The sequence below is a fragment of the Haliotis rubra genome, unplaced genomic scaffold (genome assembly GCF_003918875.1).
Source record: "Haliotis rubra isolate DU_JTF1 unplaced genomic scaffold, ASM391887v1 Scf140, whole genome shotgun sequence".
Lineage (NCBI taxonomy): Eukaryota > Metazoa > Mollusca > Gastropoda > Lepetellida > Haliotidae > Haliotis > Haliotis rubra.
Window position 1 is genome coordinate 1,650,433 of NW_025765337.1, and position 24,796 is coordinate 1,675,228.

The following is a 24,796-nucleotide window of genomic DNA, read 5'->3' on the forward strand; positions in this document are numbered from 1 at the left end:
GTTGCGCTTAACAAACAAATCGTTTATTTAAAACTGTTAAAGGTAATTAGACGTATCTCAGTCAAACAAGTATGTGGAAGTGTGAAAAACAACATAAATACAGTCTTTGTCCACTTATTAACCTCTACGTCACTGGATATTTAATGGTCTCTCATCACAGAAGGTGTACAGCGTTCCCAGCATATTTCATGCTTAATGAACGTGGGCTTCCGTTGACTATTGGCATGACAAATGTTACACATTGTAGTTATTTTGATAAGAATGGTATTTACTGGGGCGGATTAAAGTACGGGTAGTGTTTCAATATGTTGCATGGCAGTATATATTCATCTATGTGGCTTGTAGCAGCTGCTTCAGTTAGGGTGGACAGTGGTGCGGGAGATCAGCTTAACGACTGTACAGCCCTCAGTTTCCCCTCATCATATTGACAAGTCGGGTAGGTCGGATCAATAAGTACTCTCAATCTCTGCCTCCCCCTCTCTCTCTCTCTCTCTCTCTCTCTCTCTCTCTCTCTCTCTCTCTCTCTCTCTCTCTCTCTCTCTCTCTCTCTCTCTCTCTCTCTCTCTCTCTCTCTCTCTCTCTCTCTCTCTCTCTCTCTCTCTCTCTCTGCCTCTCGATATTGTAATAATAATTATAAATTTTCGTATGTAATGAAGAACGATCTTCTCGGACGATGATTCCATTTAAAGAAACATCTGTTTGTGTGAACACAAGAGAGTGGCTATATACCAAAACAGATTTCATTAGGTACAAATTGCAAAATCACATCACGTATTTTCACTGAACAGTGTTCGTCATTAATGTCCCAGGAAGCCTGTAACTTGATATGAAGGATAACCAGAATACGGCAAGCATTTCACTGGGTCTCTTGGACACATGGACAGTCGAACCCCTGTTTGTCCATGTTGTCTTGCCAGGTCTGTCACAGGTCTGTGGTAAACGTTTGTGTCCTGCATCACGACGACATTAACTCCCTCGCCGTTCTGCAACTACGGTGTTAGAGCAACACACTCAATCATTTTCTTTGTGTATAAATATGTCTGGTCCGGTTACATTATTTTTTGCATATGTTGGATATAAGAAAACAAATTAATGTAAAAAATATTACCCATGTTTTAGGAAAATTCGTGACTCGAAATTCCATTTGGAATGCTGGGCTAGTGCTACTGGCGCTAAGTTCAATGCAACAAACGACTGGGGTTCTGGCCTTCTAGTGGTCAACATATTCTAAGTGATATATCCCTTAAATCTCTTCAGGAAATAGCAATGTAGGCAATGATGTCACTCTAATTACTATTTTCATCGACCCGTGAAGGTCCGGGTTAGAATATTGATCTTCAGTAACCCATGCTTGTCGTAAGAGGCCAAAAACGGGATCGGGTGGTCAGGCTCGCTGGCTTGGTTGACATATGTCATCGGTTCCCAATTGCGCAGATCTATGCTCATGCTGTTGATCACTGGATTGTCTGGTCCAGACTCGATTATTTACAGACCGCCGCCATATAGCTGGAATATTGCTGAGTTTCGGTGTAAAACCTCACTCACCCACTCACTCACTACTATTTTCATTCACAGGATGGCCTTTATGGAACCCTTCCGAATCAAAATGGTAGCTCATTTAGCTGATATTACTAAAGAAGAGCGGGTTGAAGCATTGCACAGAAGACACTATAACCCTCTGCAGTTAAGCGATCATGAAATCAACTTTGACCTGTGGACGGATTCCGGTGCAGCCGCCATGAGTCACGAGCAATGGGCTGCAATGTTACAAGCGCACGAAGGCTCTATAAACCCCGACAGTTTTGACAAATTTGAAGACACCATCCGATCTATCACAGGTTTCCCTTACGTGTTCCCTGTGCATCAAGGACGGGCTGCTGAACACTTACTCTTCTCCATGTACTCCAAACCCGGACTAGCAATCTTCAGCAACACGATGTATAGCACAGGTAAAACCCTCGCCCACATGTTAGGGGCTTTGCAAAAGGATCTTCCATGCAAACGTATCAGTGGTGAGTGTTTTAATGGCAACATCGACTGTGAGAGACTCGAACAAGAATTATCTGAGTCAGGCAATGCTATTGTTGTCCTGACCGTCACGAGCAATCACCAAGCAGGGCAGCCAGTATCCATGGTAAACATCAAACGTACTTCGGAGATCTGCAAAAGGTACCGAATCCCTCTGTTTATGGATGGGTGTCGCTTCGAGGAAAATGCGTATTTCATTAAAATTAGAGAGAAATCCTATGGCGATATGTCAGCCAGGGCCATAGCACTTGAGATGTGTTCCTACTTTGATGGCATGTACCTTTCAGCTAAAAGGACGCCATGTGCAGCATAGGGGGTGTTTTGCCACGAAATTGATAGACCTTCGTGAAAAGTTTGACGAAATGGTGGAAACGTTCGAAGGAAGACGACGTTACGGTGGCATGGCTGCCTGAGACCTGGAGGCTGTCGCAATAGGCCTGACAGAAGGGATTGAAGACCGCTACTTGAAGTACAGAATTGACAGTTTGTCCATGTTTGGTGACATCTTGAAGAGAGCCGGTGTCCCAATAGTTGAGCCAGTAGGAAGCGCCATCTACATCAACGCTGCTAGATGTTTGCCGCACATTCTCACAGAGCAGTATCCGGCGTGGGCCCTGCACTGTGCCCTGTACATAGAGGGCGGTATACGATGCAACTATCTGGATGATGCCCTGAAGTTTGATGACAGCAACGAACGAGAGAATCCTCAACCTCACCACTTCCTGAGAATATGTCTCCCAAGACGAGCCTATACTTTGTCTCACATGCTTCACATCGGTGAGGTATTTGAACGGTTGATGGCTAAACGAGAACGCATATGTGGAATACGCATTGTACAGCGTCGCATAGGCATGTGTAAAGTTTTATTGGAGCCTGTTAATACATCTTTGATTGATATGGATTAATTATTTGCATAAAATAAAACCTTTATAGGCCACCGCATGATCCAATTGTTATTATTTTGGGGCTTGGCTTTTCTCGAAATTCGAACACCTCGGTAGACATTCTATAATAACGTAGGTGATATTCAATACAAAAGTGTCACAACTGTTAATATTTTATATCTTTAATCAGAAAAAGAGTTTAACAGTGTCACGGGGACATCTGACGGAGATTTATATTAGTCGTTGAGAGTCAGATGACCACAGATTATATCAGATGATTGCCCAAAGCCCCCAACTGTCCATCACGTCATTTAACATGAAAAGTCAAACTCAATATATCGCCTGAATCCGCCACAGTTCTCAAGACAATCCCGGATTCTACGAGGCACACATCAAACGTCCAATATCAACTTTGTCTGGATATCCCAGACATGTTCGATGGCTGACAGGCCTGGACTGAGTGCTGGCCATGGTAAGGTGGTTATGTTCTCCTGTTGAAGGTACTCACTGGCCATGGGTGCTCTTGTCCTGAAACGACGACCAGCACAAACACGAGTGCTTCCAGGATGTTGTCACGATGGTTGGAAACCATGAAAGGTGTTCTGCCATTCAGATAAATCCCACCCCAAACCATTATAGAGCCACCAAAAGAAGTAACGTTCTGTCCATTCCGTCTACGCTACATTATGCTGTGCCTTTCAAGGAAGTCCAACGAAAACCTTGATATATACGAGAGCCAAAGACGATTGGTACATTGCTGCCGCTCTTGACACGACGCCTGACAGTAATGTGACGGTCGGACAATGCTGGGATAACACGTGGACGTCGGGTGGGTTCCATCTGTGTAGCCGATTACGAGTCGTCTGTCCACGCACTCTAACACCTGTAGCAAAGTAAAGCTCACCTTACCAGTTTTGTTTCCAAATAATACGACCCCAGAATGACTAAATAATATGACTCCCGATATTGTTGCTGTATACCCGATGACAAAGGGATTCTTCTCTCTACAAGACAACAATGATCATAGGTCCGAATGAGGTATATAGATCTGTCATATCCCAACACACTTACATAGGGTTTACATATTTTCACTCATTATCTGCAACACTTTGAAAATTTATGGACAGGGCTATATGCAGATGCTTGCTTTTTTCGTAATCCTCATTTTGTACCACTCAAGCACTTTGGAACTTTAATAAAGAGGTTCATCATGCATGTTGTCTTGTCATTGCTTGCATGAATAAACTGATTTGGAGTATCAGTAACTAGACCTGGAGTATACGTAACTAGACCAGGAGTATAAGTAACTAGACCTAAGGTACAAGTAATTAGATCTGGAGTATAAGTAACTAGACCTCGGCCCAATTGCACAGAGCAATCTTAGTTACAATCAATCTTAGGCCCCTACAATCAACTTTACAATCGCCATACAATTGCCCTAATCCACTTGCACAAAGCCGATCTTGGAGCGAGTGTAAGACGGCATGTATTTAAGATCGCGATCTTAGCTAAGATCGAACTCTTCGACGGTGGAGGTACGAATTTCTTAAACTCGACTCCCGTCTACAGTTGTCTGAGAGTGCGCATAGCATGCTGCGCAAATAAATAGTGATACCGGTCCCAGCACACAATACATACCTCCCTCAATCGCACCTTGCAGAATTTTCATGAAAAGGTCCCGGAAATCTTAGAAGGAACCGATTACATGGACGATAGCATATATTTTTCTACATTCTAACTGTCTTGATTTATGAACTGAGAATGTGATATTGCAACCACAGAAATACCTACCCATGTCTTATGAAAATAATCCAATTTAGATTTCTGGATGAGAAAGAAACTTGATTTTGCATGTTAACTTGTATCTAATTGTAGATTACTTTAATGATAAACTAAGACAAAATCACTCCATGACCGAAAAGAGATATCAGTATGTTGAGCTCTGCAATTGGGCATTATAGACTGTACGGCAACGGCATATGCCAAGGGAAACCACTCCCATCTTGGTAGGTAGGTAGATAAAGTTTTAGGGCGACTTTGGGCCTTATAAGGCCTATATGCGCCCAACACTTAACAAACTGTTATATTTTTGTTCAGTTAAAGGTCACATGCAACCAAAAAATCAAACATAATTAAAACACAATTATCACTTATTCATGACATATAATATACATTGCTGGTTATGAAAAAACATATAAACAAAATTATAAGCGTACAATCGCAAATCAAAAGTGCAATATTGTGTACTTCGGTTTACTTCCCAAGAAACGAAGCAGCCGGGATACCGAACCCAGTCAGAGCGGGTGGGTGTGCACTCAAGTGTAACGGCTGGTTCATTTGCAGATGCTCATTGTGTGTATATATATATAGAGATGTTGGGTTTTGTAAATACATGCTCATTTTTTGTGTATAACATTTTGCAATCAACAGACATCATAACATGTCATGTGTTCAAGTATCACACCTGCCTGTCTGTGTAATTACATAATGTGACAGAGGCCGAACTCGGGCCATAAATCAATGCATTTTGTTTATGGTGTATAGCCTGATTGGTGTTAAGTTCAAATTGCATGTGGTCAGTGATAGCAGCTGTGTATTGAATATTGTCATTAGCAGACAGGCAGGCAGACACACAGGTGTCAATAAAACAAGACATTGAGTTTTGTCTGTGACAACGACATATCTATATCACAGTTAGAAATTCTGTCAACGCTAAATAATGACATTGCTTTTTAAGTATCGAACTGAGAAAGTGACTCGGTAAGAAGAACGTGGTGAATAGACAAATGAAATTATATAAACAGTTTATTTACTGTCATAACATATAAAAAGCTCGCGCCTGTGAGATATCAACAAAACATTAGTAAAATAGCTCACACCAAAGCCTTCAGCGAGTATTCACCGGACAACCCGCTTCCAAGCTGCGCGAACCTATTTCACTGCGCACATGCTATGAGCGCAGCCCAGCTGTTGAAACCCGTTTTCCCCAGAAAAGTCTGGGGAAATTTAGTGAAACGTTTGAACTCCGATTTCGCGCGTTTTTTTTCATCGCATTATTTTTCAACTTTATAAGTTGAATTTGCTTTTTGACGATTTGTTTCGGTAAGTCCATACCGAAAGGTATCAGAATCTGCAAAGTTGTGTTTTACGTTGCATGTGACCTTTAAACTACGTCGTACTTACCCGTTTTAACGAGGAAGTCTAAAAAAGCTCTTTGTATGCAACCATACATTAAATTATCGCCAATTCTAAGATGCCCAGCGGTTAGAACAATCGAACAAAAAATACATTATCAGACAATAAAGGTATAGTTTTTTGATGACGTAACAATTGCATGACGTTATCCCGTCACTGCGCCATTCTAGTGTGCCCCCTCGTAATCGAATTATTTTACATTACGTCACAATGTAAGCGACGTCACGATGCATGTCAGTTGTCATCGCCTCGTACGGCCTCCTACAGTAAACTACACCGTTGCATCCCGTTTCTTGGTTTGCTGTTGCTTCACGCAGCTAACATCACTGGTGGAAACATTACGTTTATGTTTTACGACGGTTAAAATGTGTCATTTCGACTCACAAGTTTTCAGCGACACGGTAACGTTCGTAATGTTTACATTTCCACAATGCAATTGTGGAATGTCGCTTGATTACTCAACTTCCTCTGGATGTACTGATCTAAACTTACGCTGGTAGTAGAAATGCAACGTTCATATTGCCCCATATGGTTTACGTTAAGGAGAGATGTAATTAAAATAATTCAGAGAAGATATTTAATCCGAACGTAAACCGTCATCAAACTGTTATCATTTGTTTTTTTCTGGTAACGTTCGTCTTAACGTAGGGGGCAGACACATCAATAGAACAGCGCGCCAGTTAGCCCTGTGCGAGGATTCTTAATTTAGGTCACCGACACCGTCGTTTGTTTTCTGCCTTAAATTAATCGTAATTATCTTTAGAAAGTATTAAATTTGGCATCTTAGAAAGAAATACACTTCCAGACGCAAGCGTCCTCGTGCTCCTCGTGCTGTAACTATAATAGTTCAGGGCAAAAGTGTGTTTTATTACACTATACATGGTGGTAGAGCGAAGTGTATTTCTTAAGTACTAGTATTGCGTTCATTGAAAAAGTATTTTGGGTTTTGTTAAGCACAGTTTCTTTAAGAGCCTTACGTGGGTTTTCATGAGCTGGACATTCAATGGGGTAGTGCTGAACTGTTTCTGGGCAGTGTAAGTTACAGCTTTCACACAGAGGAGATAGGTCTTTATCTAAAATACTTCTATATGCCTTTAATCCACAATGTCCCAGCCTGAGACGAGTTAAAACAACTTCATCTCTGCGACAACGCCGACGAATTTTAAAATGTTTGTTTACTACAGGACAAGTAGAGTACATGTGTCTACCTGTAGTTTCATTATCCCATTTATAAGATGCAGTTATTGAAGATGAAATGACAAACCAGTAATCTCTTGGAATGGGCTTAATTGAATGAATATCTGGCTGTGGTCTGTTGCAAGCCATCTTAGCAAGTGTGTCACCTACTATCTTGCGTATAAAATAAAATTATCTGCTCTTGAGTTAATGAAAAGGTCACGGCCATTGTTAATCGCACGCGGACACCATTTGTTAGTATCCTTCCTTGATTATCAAGAAGGTATGTTGTTTCACACTTATTCCAACATTGAATCGGGTGGGAATAGTACTTTGTGATATCGACTCGATAGTTATGTGGTTCACTACAGCAAATAACAATGTATCCGACGTAACTCGGTTGTGCATTCTCCGTGTTGTTGAAGTGTCGAGGCGAACCACACAGTTTTATGCAATATAAATGCAATCTCCAAACGTAAAGCTGATTATTTGCGTGAAACAGACACTAATTTGAATGCCATTTCTAAAATGACTAAAATGATCTTAGCTCCTTACAATTGGTCCGGACCAATTGTAAGTTTCGATTGTAACTTACAATGATCTTAGCCTACAATTGCTTTGTGCAAGCAGATGGCGATTGTAACCGATTTACAATAATTGCAGCGCTAAGATCGTTCTGTGCAAGTGGGCCCTGTTTTAATTTTCATAATTATTAAGTCACTAAATCGACCCAAATTTATAACTGTATTTTTTCGTATTTCAATATTTTCAAAAATCATGGGTAGGTATTTCTGGAGTTGCAATGTCACATTCTTTGTTCATAAATCAAGACAGTTAGAATGTAGAAATATGTGTGTTGTCTTCACGCAATCGTTTCCTTCAAAGATATGTGGGATTTTTGTTCATGAAAATTCTGCAAGTTGCGATTGAGGGAGGTATGGTTTGTGTGCAGTAACCAGTTCCACTCTTTATTTGCGCTGCATGCTATGCACACTTGCAGACAACTGTAGACAGGTGTTGAGTTCAAGAAATTCGTACCTCCACCGTTGAAGAGTTCGATCTTAGTTAAGATCGCGATCTTAAATCTATGCCATCTTACAAACGCGCTAAGATCGGCTTTGTGCAAGTGGATTAGGGCAATTGTATGGCGATTGTAAAGTTGATTGTAGGGGCCTAAGATTGCTCTGTGCAAGTGCGCCAAGTAACTAGACCTGAGGTACAAGTAATTAGATCTGGAGTAGAAGTAACTAGACCTGAGGTACAAGTAATTAGATCTGGAGTAGAAGTAACTAGACCTAAGGTACAAGTAATTAGATCTGGAGTAGAAGTAACTAGACCTAAGGTACAAGTAATTAGATCTGGAGTAGAAGTAACTAGACCTAAGGTACAAGTAATTAGATCTGGAGTAGAAGTAACTAGACCTACAAGTAATTAGACCAGGTAAGTAATTAGATCTGGAGTAGAAGTAACTAGACCTGAAAGGTACAAGTAATTAGATCTGGAGTAGAAGTAACTAGACCTAAGGTACAAGTAATTAGATCTGGAGTAGAAGTAACTAGACCTAAGGTACAAGTAATTAGATCTGGAGTAGAAGTAGACCTAAGGTACAAGTACTAGACCAGGAGTAGTAACTAGTAACTAGACCCTAAGGTACAAGTAATTAGATCTGGAGAATCTGGAGTAGAAGTAACTAGACCTAAGGTACAAGTAATTAGATAACTAGACCTAAGGTACAAGTAATTAGATCTGGAGTAGAAGTAACTAGACCTGAGGTACAAGTAATTAGATCTGAGGTACAAGTAATTAGATCTGGAGTAGAAGTAACTAGACCTAAGGTACAAGTAATTAGATCTGGAGTAGAAGTAACTAGACCTGAGGTACAAGTAACTAAGAAATAAAACGTTTTTATTGCTGCGCTTAGTCCTGGTATTGCCTTTAATTCCACCTGGTGTGAAGGCGAACTCAATTTTGCTATGTTTGCGCCTAGTTTGATGCTGTTCGGAAGGATGAATAAAACGTTTTCATTGCTGCGTTTAGCCTTGGTATTGTCTTTATTTCCATGTGGAGAGAAAACGGAGACAAGGTTTTTGTGATATTTACTTCTTATTGTTTGTTACCAAAGGTTACCTTCACACAAGATACATTCCTAAAGTAGCTTCATGGTGAGTTCTTACTCACAACATTGTCTTTAACTGAGCCTTGATTGGTATCATGTTTGCAGAGGCACTTGTTTGGGTCGGGCACACAAGCTTTGCTCTGATGTTTTGATTGTAATGCCTGATCCGAGAGTATCTGAGTGAGACATGGACGCCAACCAAGTGGCGGGAATTACGACCGAAAGCGCCAATCGTTGAGTGGTTGTTTAATGCACAGATCAGACCCCTCGTGATATCAAATCTGAGCTGTTTTGGCTCCCGTCACACGCATGGGGCTTAGCTTCGGGTGGCTTTAAGGGTGGGAAAACGTGACGACACCCGCACGCGTCGCACATGACGTGAACGCCAAGACACAGGGCTTTCAATCCATAATAACAACAAAACCCTGTGGTCGATGTACGAAACATAACAAGTACCTGCAGCGTGAAAAACTGCCGTAAATCGGGCTTAAAAGCGCCCCGGCGTCGAACCTGTTAAAGACAGGTCACTTCTGATGATGCCACCAGTTAGCCCTGGGAACCAGCTTCACGTCGATGTGCAACATGTCAATGGGTTGTGTATAGTCGTCGTCCACGCGACGTTTAAACAACGGCACCCACCGTTTCTGGCCCCTGATATAGGCCGTTACCCAGTTGCTATTAGTACAAATAATGGTCCCCCTAAAATCTCTCCCCAGTTTTTTAATAAGCTATATCTATTAATGTATATTTATCGAAAACTAGAAATTATGCCCTCGTGATTTTTTAATGTGTTAGTATTCATATGATGAAAAAATTTAACGACTGTGCGAGGTTGCACTTTTTGTACAGAGAGTCTTGAATATGGATTTTTTTGGAATCGTTCAAAACTTTACACGATTAGATGTATGAAAATCGCAAACGTAAGTTGCTAAGTTTTTTTGTGAATGATTTCTTAAAAAAGCGTTATGTGCCATAAATTATCCTCACCTCACCCCACCCCCACACCACCACCGCCGCCGCCGCCGCCGCCAAAACCAATACGAATTGAACTGGAATAATATGGAATGACTTCTTAGTCAGTGGAACAGTGACGAATACCACTGGACCTGCCTTTGGACAGTGCCCACTATCCTTGAAGGCAAGAAGAGAATTTGTTCATAAGTTTGTATTAAACAACTACTAATCCAAGATCCAAATTAGAAAGCTATAGATATCTCTCTTATCTCTGTCTGTCGCGCTTTCTCTCTCTCTTGTCAGGTCCACGCACCTTCAACATACGCCTCACTCACTCACACAATGTCTATGAACACAAAGTATCAATGTAATTCTTTTCACTCTTTACACACAAACATAGCCGTCTACAGTCTGACGTGTCTCAGTCAATGGCGTTTATTTATACGTTCATGTACGCAAACAGGAAAATCGAGTTTTGTAATGCTAAACTAGTATCACCAAAGATCTGTGGCCACCTACAACCGTGTGGAGTACCTCCAGCGCTCCCCTTCCAGTAATGACGGGGATACGCACATATGGCTTTCTGCCTCTTGTAGGCTGCGTTGTCTTACTTGTAGCTGAATGTCTGCAGATTACATCATTCGCTGCTTCATTCTGGGCCTGGGATTCCTCCGGGTCCCTCGGGCTATGGCGGCGGTGGTGGTGTTTGAATGGACCCCATGACGGTTGTATCCACTTTAACTACCCATGGAATCTGAAAGGTGAGTACGATAGTGTCACAACATGTTACAGTGGATGCTACAGTTTCATAACGAATTTAACTGAGTGAGTGAGTGAATGAGTACTGTTTTATGACGCACTTTGTATCGTCTTATGCCGACGGCGGTGGGTCGACAATTGGTCACCTACTTTGCACCCATATAGGGTATTTGGTATGACGAGGTGACGCTTATCTACATGGCCACCCTACACTGCTCTGATAGTAGACGTTCTATCTACGGGCGTTTGTGCTGTCGTATCGTGTTATAAAACATTACAGCAACAAAATAACAACATGTCAACATTTCATATTCTGAGTTAAATAGGATCTGATAATCACTGTGCGCCAGTAGCAGTCAAAATGCATTTACTACTGACATGATAGACACGACTTGCATATGTCATCTAACTATAGCAAACGCTAAGCGTTGAAGCACGCATGACCACACACGTACCTCAAAGTGTTCTTTCAGATATATTCAGCAATTGCCATGGTCTATCTACTACAGTAAAAGCCGTTAGAAAAGACATATTGTGACGAATTGTGAACAGTTGCCATTGCAAAGACCCTCGCGATTTGAAAAGAATCTTAAAGTTATACAAACTAGGTTGTATGCGTACTAGTGCAGTCTATACACTATAACACCTGCAGCTCACACTCGTTTCAAAAGCGAACACTCGTTAATAACGATCCTGTTGTATACACGAACTCAACATGCAGGGTGATATCGCTTATACTTGTCCCCATTCATCAATAGATCTGCCATGTTCTCAAACACGTCTCTAGCTCCTGACATAATCTTCATGATTTAGACAGAAGTAAGAAGATAAACTTAATAATATATCAGAGGTTTCCATGAAATTGATCAAGATGTACGCATTAACTGGCGTCACGGTACCCATTGATTAGGGTAGTACCTGAACTCACGGGTCCAAATCACTCGAGTGAAATCAGTGCCTTGTTCTTCCTCATAATAATATTACAGAGAACACCTCCTAGTCTTGTGACGTGATATTACACCGAACACTTCCTAGACTTGTGACGTGATATTACAGCGAACACCTCCTAGTCTTGTGACGTGATATTACAGAGAACACTTCCTAGCCTTGTGACGTGATATTACACAGAACACTTCCTAGCCTTGTGACGTGATATTACACCGAACACTTCCTAGCCTTGTGACGTGATATTACAGCGAACACTTCCTAGACTTGTGACGTGATATTACACCGAACACTTCCTAGCCTTGTGACGTGATATTACACCGAACACCTCCTAGCCACTTCCTAGACTTGTGACGTGATATTACACCGAACACCTCCTAGCCTTGTGACGTGATATTACAGCGAACACCTCCTAGCCTTGTGACGTGATATTACACAGAACACTTCCTAGCCTTGTGACGTGATATTACACAGAACACCTCCTAGCCTTGTGACGTGATATTACAGAGAACACTTCCTAGACTTGTGACGTGATATTACAGCGAACACCTCCTAGTCTTGTGACGTGATATTACAGCGAACACCTCCTAGTCTTGTGACGTGATATTACACAGAACACTTCCTAGCCTTGTGACGTGATATTACAGAGAACACTTCCTAGACTTGTGACGTGATATTACAGCGAACACCTCCTAGTCTTGTGACGTGATATTACAGCGAACACTTCCTAGACTTGTGACGTGATATTACACCGAACACTTCCTAGACTTGTGACGTGATATTACACCGAACACCTCCTAGTCTTGTGACGTGATATTACATCGAACACTTCCTAGACTTGTGACGTGATATTACACAGAACACTTCCTAGACTTGTGACGTGATATTACAGCGAACACCTCCTAGACTTGTGACGTGATATTACACCGAACACCTCCTAGACTTGTGACGTGATATTACAACGAACACTTCCTAGACTTGTAACGTGATATTACACCTAACACCTCCTAGACTTATGACGTGATATTACACCGAACACCTCCTAGACTTGTGACGTGATATTACACCGAACACCTCCTAGACTTGTGACGTGATATTACAGCGAACACCTCCTAGACTTATGACGTGATATTACACCGAACACCTCCTAGACTTGTGACGTGATATTACACCGAACACTTCCTAGACTTGTAACGTGATATTACACCGAACACCTCCTAGTCTTGTGACGTGATATTACACCGAACACCTCCTAGACTTGTGACGTGATATTACACCGAACACCTCCTAGACTTGTGACGTGATATTACACCGAACACCTCCTAGTCTTGTGACGTGATATTACACCGAACACCTCCTAGACTTGTGACGTGATATTACACCGAACACCTCCTAGTCTTGTGACGTGATATTACAGCGAACACCTCCTAGACTTATGACGTGATATTACACCGAACACCTCCTAGACTTGTGACGTGATATTACACCGAACACCTCCTAGACTTGTGGCGTGATATTACACCGAACACCTCCTAGTCTTGTAACGTGATATTACACCGAACACCTCCTAGACTTATGACGTGATATTACACCGAACACCTCCTAGACTTGTGACGTGATATTACAGCGAACACTTCCTAGACTTGTAACGTGATATTACACCGAACACCTCCTAGACTTGTAACGTGATATTACAGCGAACACCTCCTAGACTTATGACGTGATATTACACCGAACACCTCCTAGTCTTGTGACGTGATATTACAACGAACACTTCCTAGCCTTGTGACGTGATATTACACCGAACACCTCCTAGTCTTGTGACGTGATATTACACCGAACACTTCCTAGCCTTGTGACGTGATATTACACCTAACACCTCCTAGACTTATGACGTGTTATTACACCGAACACCTCCTAGACTTGTGACGTGATATTACACCGAACACCTCCTAGACTTGTGACGTGATATTACACCGAACACCTCCTAGACTTATGACGTGATATTACACCGAACACCTCCTAGACTTGTGACGTGATATTACAACGAATACTTCCTAGACTTGTAACGTGATATTACACCGAACACCTCCTAGTCTTGTGACGTGATATTACACAGAACACCTCCTAGACTTGTGACGTGATATTACACCGAACACCTCCTAGTCTTGTGACGTGATATTACACCGAACACCTCCTAGTCTTGTGACGTGATATTACACCGAACACCTCCTAGACTTGTGACGTGATATTACACCGAACACCTCCTAGTCTTGTGACGTGATATTACAGCGAACACCTCCTAGACTTTTGACGTGATATTACACCGAACACCTCCTAGACTTGTGACGTGATATTACACCGAACACCTCCTAGACTTGTGACGTGATATTACACCGAACACCTCCTAGTCTTGTAACGTGATATTACACCGAACACCTCCTAGACTTATGACGTGATATTACACCGAACACCTCCTAGACTTGTGACGTGATATTACAGCGAACACTTCCTAGACTTGTGACGTGATATTACACCGAACACCTCCTAGACTTGTAACGTGATATTACAGCGAACACCTCCTAGACTTATGACGTGATATTACACCGAACACCTCCTAGACTTGTGACGTGATATTACAACGAACACTTCCTAGACTTGTAACGTGATATTACACCGAACACCTCCTAGTCTTGTGACGTGATATTACACCGAACACCTCCTAGACTTGTGACGTGATATTACACCGAACACCTCCTAGTCTTGTGACGTGATATTACACCGAACACCTCCTAGTCTTGTGACGTGATATTACACCGAACACCTCCTAGTCTTGTGACGTGATATTACACCGAACACCTCCTAGACTTATGACGTGATATTACACAGAACACCTCCTAGACTTGTGACGTGATATTACACCGAACACCTCCTAGACTTGTGGCGTGATATTACACCGAACACCTCCTAGTCTTGTAACGTGATATTACACCGAACACCTCCTAGACTTGTGACGTGATATTACACCGAACACCTCCTAGACTTGTGACGTGATATTACAGCGAACACTTCCTAGACTTGTAACGTGATATTACAGCGAACACCTCCTAGTCTTATGACGTGATATTACAGCGAACACTTCCTAGACTTGTAACGTGATATTACAGCGAACACCTCCTAGTCTTGTGACGTGATATTACAGCGAACACTTCCTAGACTTGTAACGTGATATTACAGCGAACACCTCCTAGACTTGTGACGTGACATTACAGCGAACACTTCCTAGTCTTGTGACGTTATATTACAGCGAACACTTCCTAGACTTGTAACGTGATATTACACCGAACACCTCCTAGTCTTGTGACGTGACATTACAGCGAACACTTCCTAGTCTTGTGACGTAATATTACAGCGAACACCTCCTAGCCTTGTGACGTGATATTACACCGAACACCTCCTAGCCTTGTGACGTGATATTACACCGAACACTTCTTAGACTTGTGACGTGAAATTACACCGAACACCTCCTAGTCTTGTGACGTGATATTACAGCGAACACCCCGCTAGCCTTGTGACGTGTTATTACAGCCTTGTGATTCCAGTTATATCTATGTTAGCTTGCGTACATTGTCATTTTTCGTCCTAACCAAGGTCTTGATGGAGGAAGTGTGTGGCAGTCCTGCAACACCAACATCAACAATGAAGTCTTCTGTGCACCATTCCGTAAGTAGTGCAAATTGTCCCTTGTTTCCTGCACATTACGAGCAAACGGAACAACATCTGCTTGGATGCGTTTCTCCGACCCTTTTAAACACACTCAGTCCCAAATCAAGTTGATTTCCAAAACATCAGTCAGAAAATTACCATTTCATATTAACAGTTGCCTCTGGGAAGAGGGTAATTAGTATTAGCGAACAGTTTACTGGTAGCTTGTAGTAAGTTATGCTACTTATACAATGAGAATCCCCTTGATAACAAAAGGATTGCATATAACTATTTATATACCTATATACAATATACGGTATGATACGGGATTCCAGGCGATAATCATACATTTATCTTGTGTGATTTTCAAATAATTGATGTTTACGACGTAGTTAAACTCATGAAGTAACTTTACAAACTGTGCGTAAATCCAGTGTGAGTGTTCCCGTTAATCACGTCAACTGATTGCCTATGTCTGTTTACGGAATCATCCCTACATAAGGTAACAGGTATTCCACGCTCCACAATCCAGCTGATACAATCGTATTTCCTGACCACCTCGTTACACTGCAGTCCCTGCGGTAATATAAAATAGGAGCATATTCTAAGACTAAAAGCCAGAATCTACCTCAACAAATTCAGCATTTAGGCCTTTAATCACGAATTCCAGACTGGCTGAACGCTGTCCGAGGTTTGGAGAGCGTGGCCATGATCTGCGTGGCCATCCCCCTGGTCGTGATGCCCGTCTACATCTACGTCTCGGTGGGGCTCTACCATAGATGCTTCCTCTTCACCATGGCTGCTTTCATCCTTCTGGCCGGTGAGTATACACGCAAATGTCAGAGTGGGCCTTGTGTTAAAGTGACTCGTGCCCTTATGGTGGCCGGTGAGTATACACACAAATGTCAGAGTGGGCCTTGTGTTAAAGTGACTCGTGCCCTTATGGTGGCCGGTGAGTATACACGCAAATGTCAGAGTGGGCCTTGTGTTAAAGTGACTCGTGCCCTTATTGTGGCCGGTGAGTATACACACACATGTCAGAGTGGGCCTTGTGTTAAAGTGACTCGTGCCCTTATGGTGGCCGGTGAGTATACACGCAAATGTCAGAGTGGGCCTTGTGTTAAAGTGACTCGTGCCCTTATGGTGGCCGGTGAGTATACACACAAATGTCAGAGTGGGCCTTGTGTTAAAGTGACTCGTGCCCTTATTGTGGCCGGTGAGTATACACGCAAATGTCAGAGTGGGCCTTGTGTTAAAGTGGCTCGTTTTGTTATTGTGGCCGGTGAGTATACACACAAATGTCAGAGTGGGCCTTGTGTTAAAGTGACTCGTGCCCTTATGGTGGCCGGTGAGTATACACGCAAATGTCAGAGTGGGCCTTGTGTTAAAGTGACTCGTGCCCTTATTGTGGCCGGTGAGTATACACACAAATGTCAGAGTGGGCCTTGTGTTAAAGTGACTCGTGCCCTTATGGTGGCCGGTGAGTATACACGCAAATGTCAGAGTGGGCCTTGTGTTAAAGTGACTCGTGCCCTTATTGTGGCCGGTGAGTATACACACAAATGTCAGAGTGGGCCTTGTGTGAAAAGTGACTCGTTTTGTTCTTGTGGCCGGTGAGTATACACACAAATGTCAGAGTGGGCCTTGTGTGAAAGTGACTCGTTTTGTTCTGGTGGCCGGTGAGTATACACACAGATGTCAGAGTGGGCCTTGTGTTAAAGTGACTCGTGCCCTTATTGTGGCCGGTGAGTATACACACAAATGTCAGAGTGGGCCTTGTGTGAAAGTGGCTGGTTTTGTTCTGGTGGCCGGTGAGTATACACACAGATGTTAGAGTGGGCCTTGTGTGAAAGTGGCTGGTTTTGTTCTAGTGGCCGGTGAGTATACACACAGATGTTAGAGTGGGCCTGTGTGTGAAAGTGGCTGGTTTTGTTCTGGTGGCCGGTGAGTATACATACAGATGTTAGAGTGGGCCATGTGTGAAAGTGGCTGGTTTTGTTCTGGTGACCGGTGAGTATACACACAGATGTTAGAGTGGGCCTTGTGTGAAAGTGGCTGGTTTTGTTCTGGTGGCCAGTGAGTATACATACAGATGTTAGAGTGGGCCTTGTGTGAAAGTGGCTGGTTTTGTTCTGGTGGCCGGTGAGTATACATACAGATGTCAGAGTGGGTCATGTGTGAAAGTGGCTGGTTTTGTTCTGGCGGCCGGTGAGTATACATACGGATGTTAGAGTGGGTGATGTGTGAAAGTGGCTGGTTTTGTTCTGGTGGCCGGTGAGTATACACACAGATGTTAGAGTGGGCCTTGTGTGAAAGTGGCTGGTTTTGTTCTGGTGGCCGGTGAGTATACATACAGATGTTAGAGTGAGCCTTGTGTGAAAGTGGCTGGTTTTGTTCTGGTGGCTGGTGAGTATACATACAGATGTAAGAGTGGGCCTTGTGTGAAAGTGGCTGGTTTTGTTCCGGTGACCGGTGAGTATACATACAGATGTTAGAGTGGGCCTTGTGTGAAAGTGGCTGGTTTTGTTCTGGTTGTCGGTGAGTTAACATACAGATGTTAGAGTGGGTCGTGTGTGAAAGTGGCTTGTTTTGTTCTGGTGGCCGGTGAGTATACACACAGATGTTAGAGTGGGCCTTGTGTGAAAGTGGCTGGTTTTGTTCTGGTGACCGGTGAGTATACATACAGATGTTAGAGTGGGCCTTGTGTGAAAGTGGCTGGTTTTGTTCTGGTGGCCGGTGAGTTAACATACAGATGTTAGAGTGGGTCATGTGTGAAAGTGGCTGGTTTTGTTCTGGTGGCCGGTGAGTATACATACAGATGTTAGAGTGGGCCTTGTGTGAAAGTGGCTGGTTTTGTTCTGGTGGCTGGTGAGTATACATACAGATGTTAGAGTGGGTCATGTGTGAAAGCTGCTGGTTTTATTCTGGTGGCCGGTGAGTTTACATACAGAAGGTAGAGTGGGTCATGTGTGAAAGTGGCTGGTTTTGTTCTGGCGACCGGTGAGTATACATACAGATGGTAGAGTGGGTCATGTGTGAAAGTGGCTGGTTTTGTTCTGGCGACCGGTGAGTATACATACAGATGGTAGAGTGGGTCATGTGTAAAAGTGGCTGGTTTTATTCTGGTGGCCGGTGAGTTTACATACAGATGGTAGAGTGGGTCATGTGTAAAAGTGGCTGGTTTTGTTCTGGCGACCGGTGAGTATACATACAGATGGTAGAGTGGGCTCTTGTGTGAAAGTGGCTGGTTTTGTTCTGGCGACCGGTGAGTATACATACAGATGGTAGAGTGGGTCATGTGTGAAAGTGGCTGGTTTTGTTCTGGCGACCGGTGAGTATACATACAGATGGTAGAGTGGGCCATGTGTGAAAGTGGCTGGTTTTGTTCTGGCGACCGGTGAGTATACATACAGATGGTAGAGTGGGTCATGTGTGAAAGTGGCTGGTTTTGTTCTGGCGACCGGTGAGTATACATACAGATGGTAGAGTGGGCCTTGTGTGAAAGTGGCTGGTTTTGTTCTGGCGACCGGTGAGTATACATACAGATGGTAGAGTGGGTCATGTGTGAAAGTGGCTGGTTTTGTTCTGGTGGCCGGTGAGTATACATACAGATGGTAGAGTGGGTCTTGTGTGAAAGTGGCTGGTTTTGTTCTGGCGACCGGTGAGTATACATACAGATGGTAGAGTGGGTCATGTGTGAAAGTGGCTGGTTTTGTTCTGGCGACCGGTGAGTATACATACAGATGGTAGAGTGGGTCATGTGTGAAAGTGGCTGGTTTTGTTCTGGCGACCGGTGAGTATACATACAGATGGTAGAGTGGGTCATGTGTGAAAGTGGCTGGTTTTGTTCTGGCGACCGGTGAGTATACATACAGATGGTAGAGTGGGCCTTGTGTGAAAGATATAACTGAAACACTTCCACATCAAGCTGATACACAGTGGTAGAACTGAAATTAATGTTTATCTATATTCACTCATGAACAATGAGTCGTGGTTGGACATTTTCCGAAAATACAAAAATGTATACTTATCTGGACATTGCCATTTCAGCCATATGCAACATTGTGGGCGTTATCATCTATGGAGTGGCTCTTGGCGCTCGACAGGAGTGGACGGTTGGGTGGTGCTTGTTTGTCTGCTTGATTGGAGGGTTCTTCGACATAGCAGGCTTCATAATTCTGCTGACTGCAGCCTTCTTGAAACCAGACATTCCTCCCCAGAAGTTTCCTGAATCCACCAGCCTCTATGTCGTCCGCGACAGCAACACACTCTACGCTGTGGGTGGTGATGAAAGTGGCCGTATCGACATTAATGTTTCGGAATATGGCGACCGTACTAACGACCCCATCCACAACGAGCCTCCGAAACATGGCGGTGCTACCAACATGGAGCATATCCATCCAGACAATGATTCGGAAAATGCCTTCTTCACCAATCCTGATTATGCTTAGGATAAAGTCATCTACTGTTACGTCTCTGATCATGTTTGCCAGTATTTTTTCAGATAATATAACTGTTACCTAGTTACCGTAGAATAATCTTTCGACGCAGTCAGCACCTCACAGAAAATTATTATGAAATACCAGTTTGTCAGATTCAAAACAGAAGTAAAGAGACGCTAGTCTGATCCATGGCAGAGTAGGTGTCTGATCAATGGGAGGCTAGGTGTCTGATCCATGTGAGGCTATTTGTCTGATCCATGGGAAGCTAGGTGTCTGATCCATGGGGGGTAGGTGTCAGGTCCGTGTGGGGGTAGGTGTCTGATCCATGAGAGTCAAGGTGTCTGATTCATGGGAGGCTAGGTGTCTGATTTGCTTGAAATTTTGCAATCTCAGACAGGAATAAATCCAATTCTGTCAAAAAGATTTTTATCGAGTTTCCACACCACATCCGACAGGCCAAATTCAAGGAAGAAATTTACGCAGGAAATGGAAATTTTTACTTGACCCATATGTTCCCGTGGGTGAGATTTTAGCTGTAAACCTGACTTGACCCATATGTTCCCGTGGGTGAGATTTTAGCTGTAAACCTGACTTGACCCATATGTTCCCGTGGGTGAGATTTTGGCTGTAAACCTGGCTTGACTTAGCATGTGTTTGTGTGTTCCACGGGACAGACAGGATACACACATCTCGGCGCGAACACATGGCATCCTGGCAATAGCACTACTTAATAGAAATTCCGAAATACATGTTCGTGAAATAGTCCCATACTGGTTTTATCAGGTTTTATTATCAGGTTTTCATATGTAGATAATGGGTTGTATTGCGTGTATGCACGATCCTTCTCAATACTTCCCCATAGCAACGAACCCACCTTGTATTCATTTTTACTCCATGACTAACAAGCCATATTCTACCATGACTTCAGTAAATACTGGATTGTGATTGGTTAATCAAAGTCATTCAGAGGTATATAATCACGTTATAACAACTACGCGTTCCGTTTTAAATCAAATTTAGAGCTATTATAATTTCGTTATATACCTCTGATTTTCTTACACAGTATGATTATCTCTAATTTAACACCTCAGTCAGCACTTGCCACGTGGATGTAGAACGTGAACGCTTTCTACGTTGTTTTAATTTATTAGAACATGTTGCACCACAAAAACATTTCGATGTACAAAAATTTACATTGTGTCAAATTGAAACATATTAAGAGTAAATATTGTTTGTGCCATCAGACAACAAAATTGATAAGTTTGTGTTTTCATGTATGTGTGAATAATTCATGCAATAAAAGCGGGTGCTATTTCCCTTTAAATGTGAATATGATTAGTGTGATTTGAATTTGTTAAGTGTAAGTAATGACTGGTTTATTCAAATTGGAGGAAAGTGTTTTGTATTCACATTATCGTACGGAAGCGTAGTAGGGCCACGGTGAAATTATTTTTGGGGGTCACTATCTCCTACGTAGGACTAACTATCTGCTACGTAGGATTTACTATCTCCTACGTAGGGCATACTATCTCCTACGTAGTACTTAATATATCCTTTTTAAGGATGGTTATTAAGTTGAGAAATGTTTGGCTATGCAGGACGTTAGATAGTCGAAATGTGAGTCAGTGGATATTCATGACACTAACGCAGTGTTACTATACAGTGTTATTGTGTGTGTATTACGTTAGGGTGACGTGGACCCTGTTCTAATTGCAGTTATGGAGGTTTGGGTATGGTTATGTTTAATCTATCATACATACATCTATTCACACACACACACACACAGAGAGAGAGGTGGGTGGGATGGTTGGGGTGAGGTTGTGATATGAAACTCGGATTATAACACGACCTCCGCAAGTTGTTGCTTGTCTGGATGGGGCTAAGTTGGATCGGATGCAACGCTCGTTTGCGGTTTTATTCGTAATTGTTTACAGGTTGACTTGACTGGGGTGGACAAGTGTTGAGTGCGGCGTAAAACAATACGAAATTCAAAAAGGCAAAGAATTGTCATTATAGTTATTTGTATAATAATAAGGGGATGCGTACACATAGATTGCCACCGATAGTCTAACACACGTCTGTACACGCAGATTATGATTCCTGTGCAACGTCCTCTGAAATATCCAACGCATAATAGTAAAGTGTAACAAAGTGCAACATATAACAGTGAACTAACTGCAACGCGTAATAGTAGAGCAAACTGAACGCGAGGCAGTAGTATAACAGTCGGTCCAACACAGTACTAATGTGCAACAAATAGTTGAACACATGACTCTAATAGTGAAGGGAACAGTAGACTCTAATAGTAAATTGAAACACATAGCTGTAGACTCTAATAGTGAATGAAACGAATGACTGTAGACTCTCACAGTGACTGAAACAGTGAAACAGGAGATTGTGTGCGTGTCTGGGGCTTTAAGTCGACCGTTTCAGATTAATCTATATAATGGTATATCGATCATCTCCTACAGGAAATATTAAGTACTACGTAGGAGATACTATGTCTTACGTAGGAGATACTAAGTCCTACGTAGGACTTAGGATCTCCTACGTAGGAGATACTCACTTAGGAGTTACTAAGTCCTACGTAGGATATACTATGTCCTACGTAGGAGATATTAAGTCCTACGTAGGAGATACTAAGTCCTACGTATGAGATACTAAGTCCTACGTAGGAGATGCCCACTTTGGAGATACTAAGTCCTACGTAGGAGATACTAAGTCCGACGTAGGAGATACTAAGTAGGAGATACTAATTCCTATGTAGGAGATATTAAGTCCTACGTAGGAGATACCCACTTAGGAGAAACTAACTCCTACGTAGGAGATACTAAGTCCTACGTAGGAGATAGTTATTCCTATGTAGGAGATACCCACTTAGTAGATACTAATTCCTACGTAGGAGATACTAAGTCCTACGTAGGAGATACCCACTTAGTAGATACTAACTCCTACGTAGGTGATACTAAGTCCTACGTAGGAGATACTAAGTCCTACTAAGTCCTACTTTGTCCAGGAGCTGCCAAGTGACAGAGAGTTTCAGCAATGATGCACAACTCTGGATAACCACACAAACACTTCCCAAAACCTGACCATCCAATCACCATTTCAGTTGGTTCTTATGGCAAGCATGAGATACTGGGGATCTAATCCTAAATTTTGAATTAATACTCAGAAACGTGAATATCAACAACGCCGGAAAGTATGGTCACCATGACAACCGCACCAATCTGATTGTCCCCATGAACAACCAACCACTGGCTGCCACGTCAGTACCTCGTGTTGCCACCCCTCGTACGGATAACATCTGCGACTCCTCCTCATACTCCATCAAACCCCGAATTCTCAGCATTAGAATATTCTGCCATTCGTGGAGTGCCAGAGTCAATTCCTCTGTGTTCGAAGAGGAGGATCTCTACCTCGAACCTGGCATCAATGGCATCCCCATTCCCTCAGACCGACATGTAATGTCCTGACACACACCCCATTTTCATGTCAGCTCGCTATTTTCACGAAATCTGAACGACCACATTGATTAAATATAGGTAGCATTTATATTTTAGCAAATTTGATGCCAATAATATCGCCGATTATGTCCCGTATCTTCCATTGTTACATGGTAGGTGAGTGGATATATTTTTCGATCGCCCAGTGAAATAACTAGGTTATGCCCATTGTTCGTGGAAGTGTTTTATTAGAATAACTGATTTACTGCCCTAGGGCAATTATTTCTATTTAAAAACAATAATATTGTACTCACTTTGATAATCTTCATCATGCCTAATACATTACACGCATATTAAATAAGTATGCCCTCGTGGTGTAAGCCGTTTAATCACCCTCACTACGGTAGTTGTTTAAATAAACTCTGCTCGGGCTAAAGGGTGATTAACCTCTACGAAAGTTTTAGATCTATATGAATGATGATGACAGGATTGGTTATCCTAATTATTAAGCCTCTGGATTTCTGTTAATATGAAAATTCATCAATTATCTATTTGTTTTCTAATGCATAATGAGGGCATAACTGATCAAGTTTTTTAACTGTGGGGGTAGGGAAAAATATATTCATTATCTTGAGTTACTTTGGCACATATCATTTGTAAAAGCTTTAAAACAGATCCATGTATATAGCACTATATATACTTATTTCACAAAATGTTGTCACATCTGTGTCTGAACCAGTTTGCAAAACATGAAAAATTATCATACCCATATTATTCAGAAAGGTTTATGATTGTAATAATCATGGTGAACGAAATTATCTGTATGCAAAAATACACACGCATACACTGCCTAATACAATGAATTTGAAACAATATTTGACTAAACTGAAAATATAAGAGTACACAGTATGATTAGTATGTTAATACATTACTATAAACATACATACATTACCATAAACATTCGTACATTACCATAAACATACATAGAAAATAACTTCTTAGACAGATGTACATTCCATTATTTGTGAACTGTTGAATTAAGGGTGACTTTTACCAATGAAACCTGTCCAGAGTACTGTAATTTTGATGGCACGAAGTTATTACTAGAGTATACATTTAGATCATTTTGAGTTTATGCGGCTATTA

At 42.2% G+C, this 24,796-nt stretch overlaps 2 protein-coding genes across 2 annotated transcripts; both read left to right on the forward strand.

Moving 5' to 3' along the window:
- The first annotated feature begins 340 nt into the window (after nucleotides 1-340).
- On the forward strand, nucleotides 341-4,125 carry LOC124268885 (tryptophanase-like). Its single transcript, XM_046703909.1, has 3 exons — nucleotides 341-436; nucleotides 1,576-2,335; nucleotides 2,442-4,125. Exons 2-3 carry the CDS (start codon nucleotides 1,577-1,579, stop codon nucleotides 2,931-2,933), a joined length of 1,251 nt encoding a protein of 416 aa, XP_046559865.1. The 5' UTR covers nucleotides 341-436; nucleotide 1,576; the 3' UTR covers nucleotides 2,934-4,125.
- Nucleotides 4,126-10,671: 6,546 nt separating this feature from the next.
- On the forward strand, nucleotides 10,672-20,326 carry LOC124268859. Its single transcript, XM_046703885.1, has 4 exons — nucleotides 10,672-11,114; nucleotides 15,709-15,780; nucleotides 16,433-16,582; nucleotides 19,813-20,326. Exons 1-4 carry the CDS (start codon nucleotides 10,910-10,912, stop codon nucleotides 20,211-20,213), a joined length of 828 nt encoding a protein of 275 aa, XP_046559841.1. The 5' UTR covers nucleotides 10,672-10,909; the 3' UTR covers nucleotides 20,214-20,326.
- Nucleotides 20,327-24,796: the final 4,470 nt, after the last annotated feature.

Bases quoted from the DNA above. Each gene is read 5' to 3' on its own strand.
- LOC124268885 (XM_046703909.1), top strand. From the start codon at position 1,577: ATGGCCTTTATGGAACCCTTCCGAATCAAAATGGTAGCTCATTTAGCT. The intron at 2,336-2,441 runs GCATAGGGGGTG...ATGGCTGCCTGA, and splicing joins CTAAAAGGACGCCATGTGCA to GACCTGGAGGCTGTCGCAAT.
- LOC124268859 (XM_046703885.1), top strand. From the start codon at position 10,910: ATGACGGGGATACGCACATATGGCTTTCTGCCTCTTGTAGGCTGCGTT. The intron at 15,781-16,432 runs GTAAGTAGTGCA...CACGAATTCCAG, and splicing joins AGTCTTCTGTGCACCATTCC to ACTGGCTGAACGCTGTCCGA. The intron at 16,583-19,812 runs GTGAGTATACAC...TTGCCATTTCAG, and splicing joins TGCTTTCATCCTTCTGGCCG to CCATATGCAACATTGTGGGC.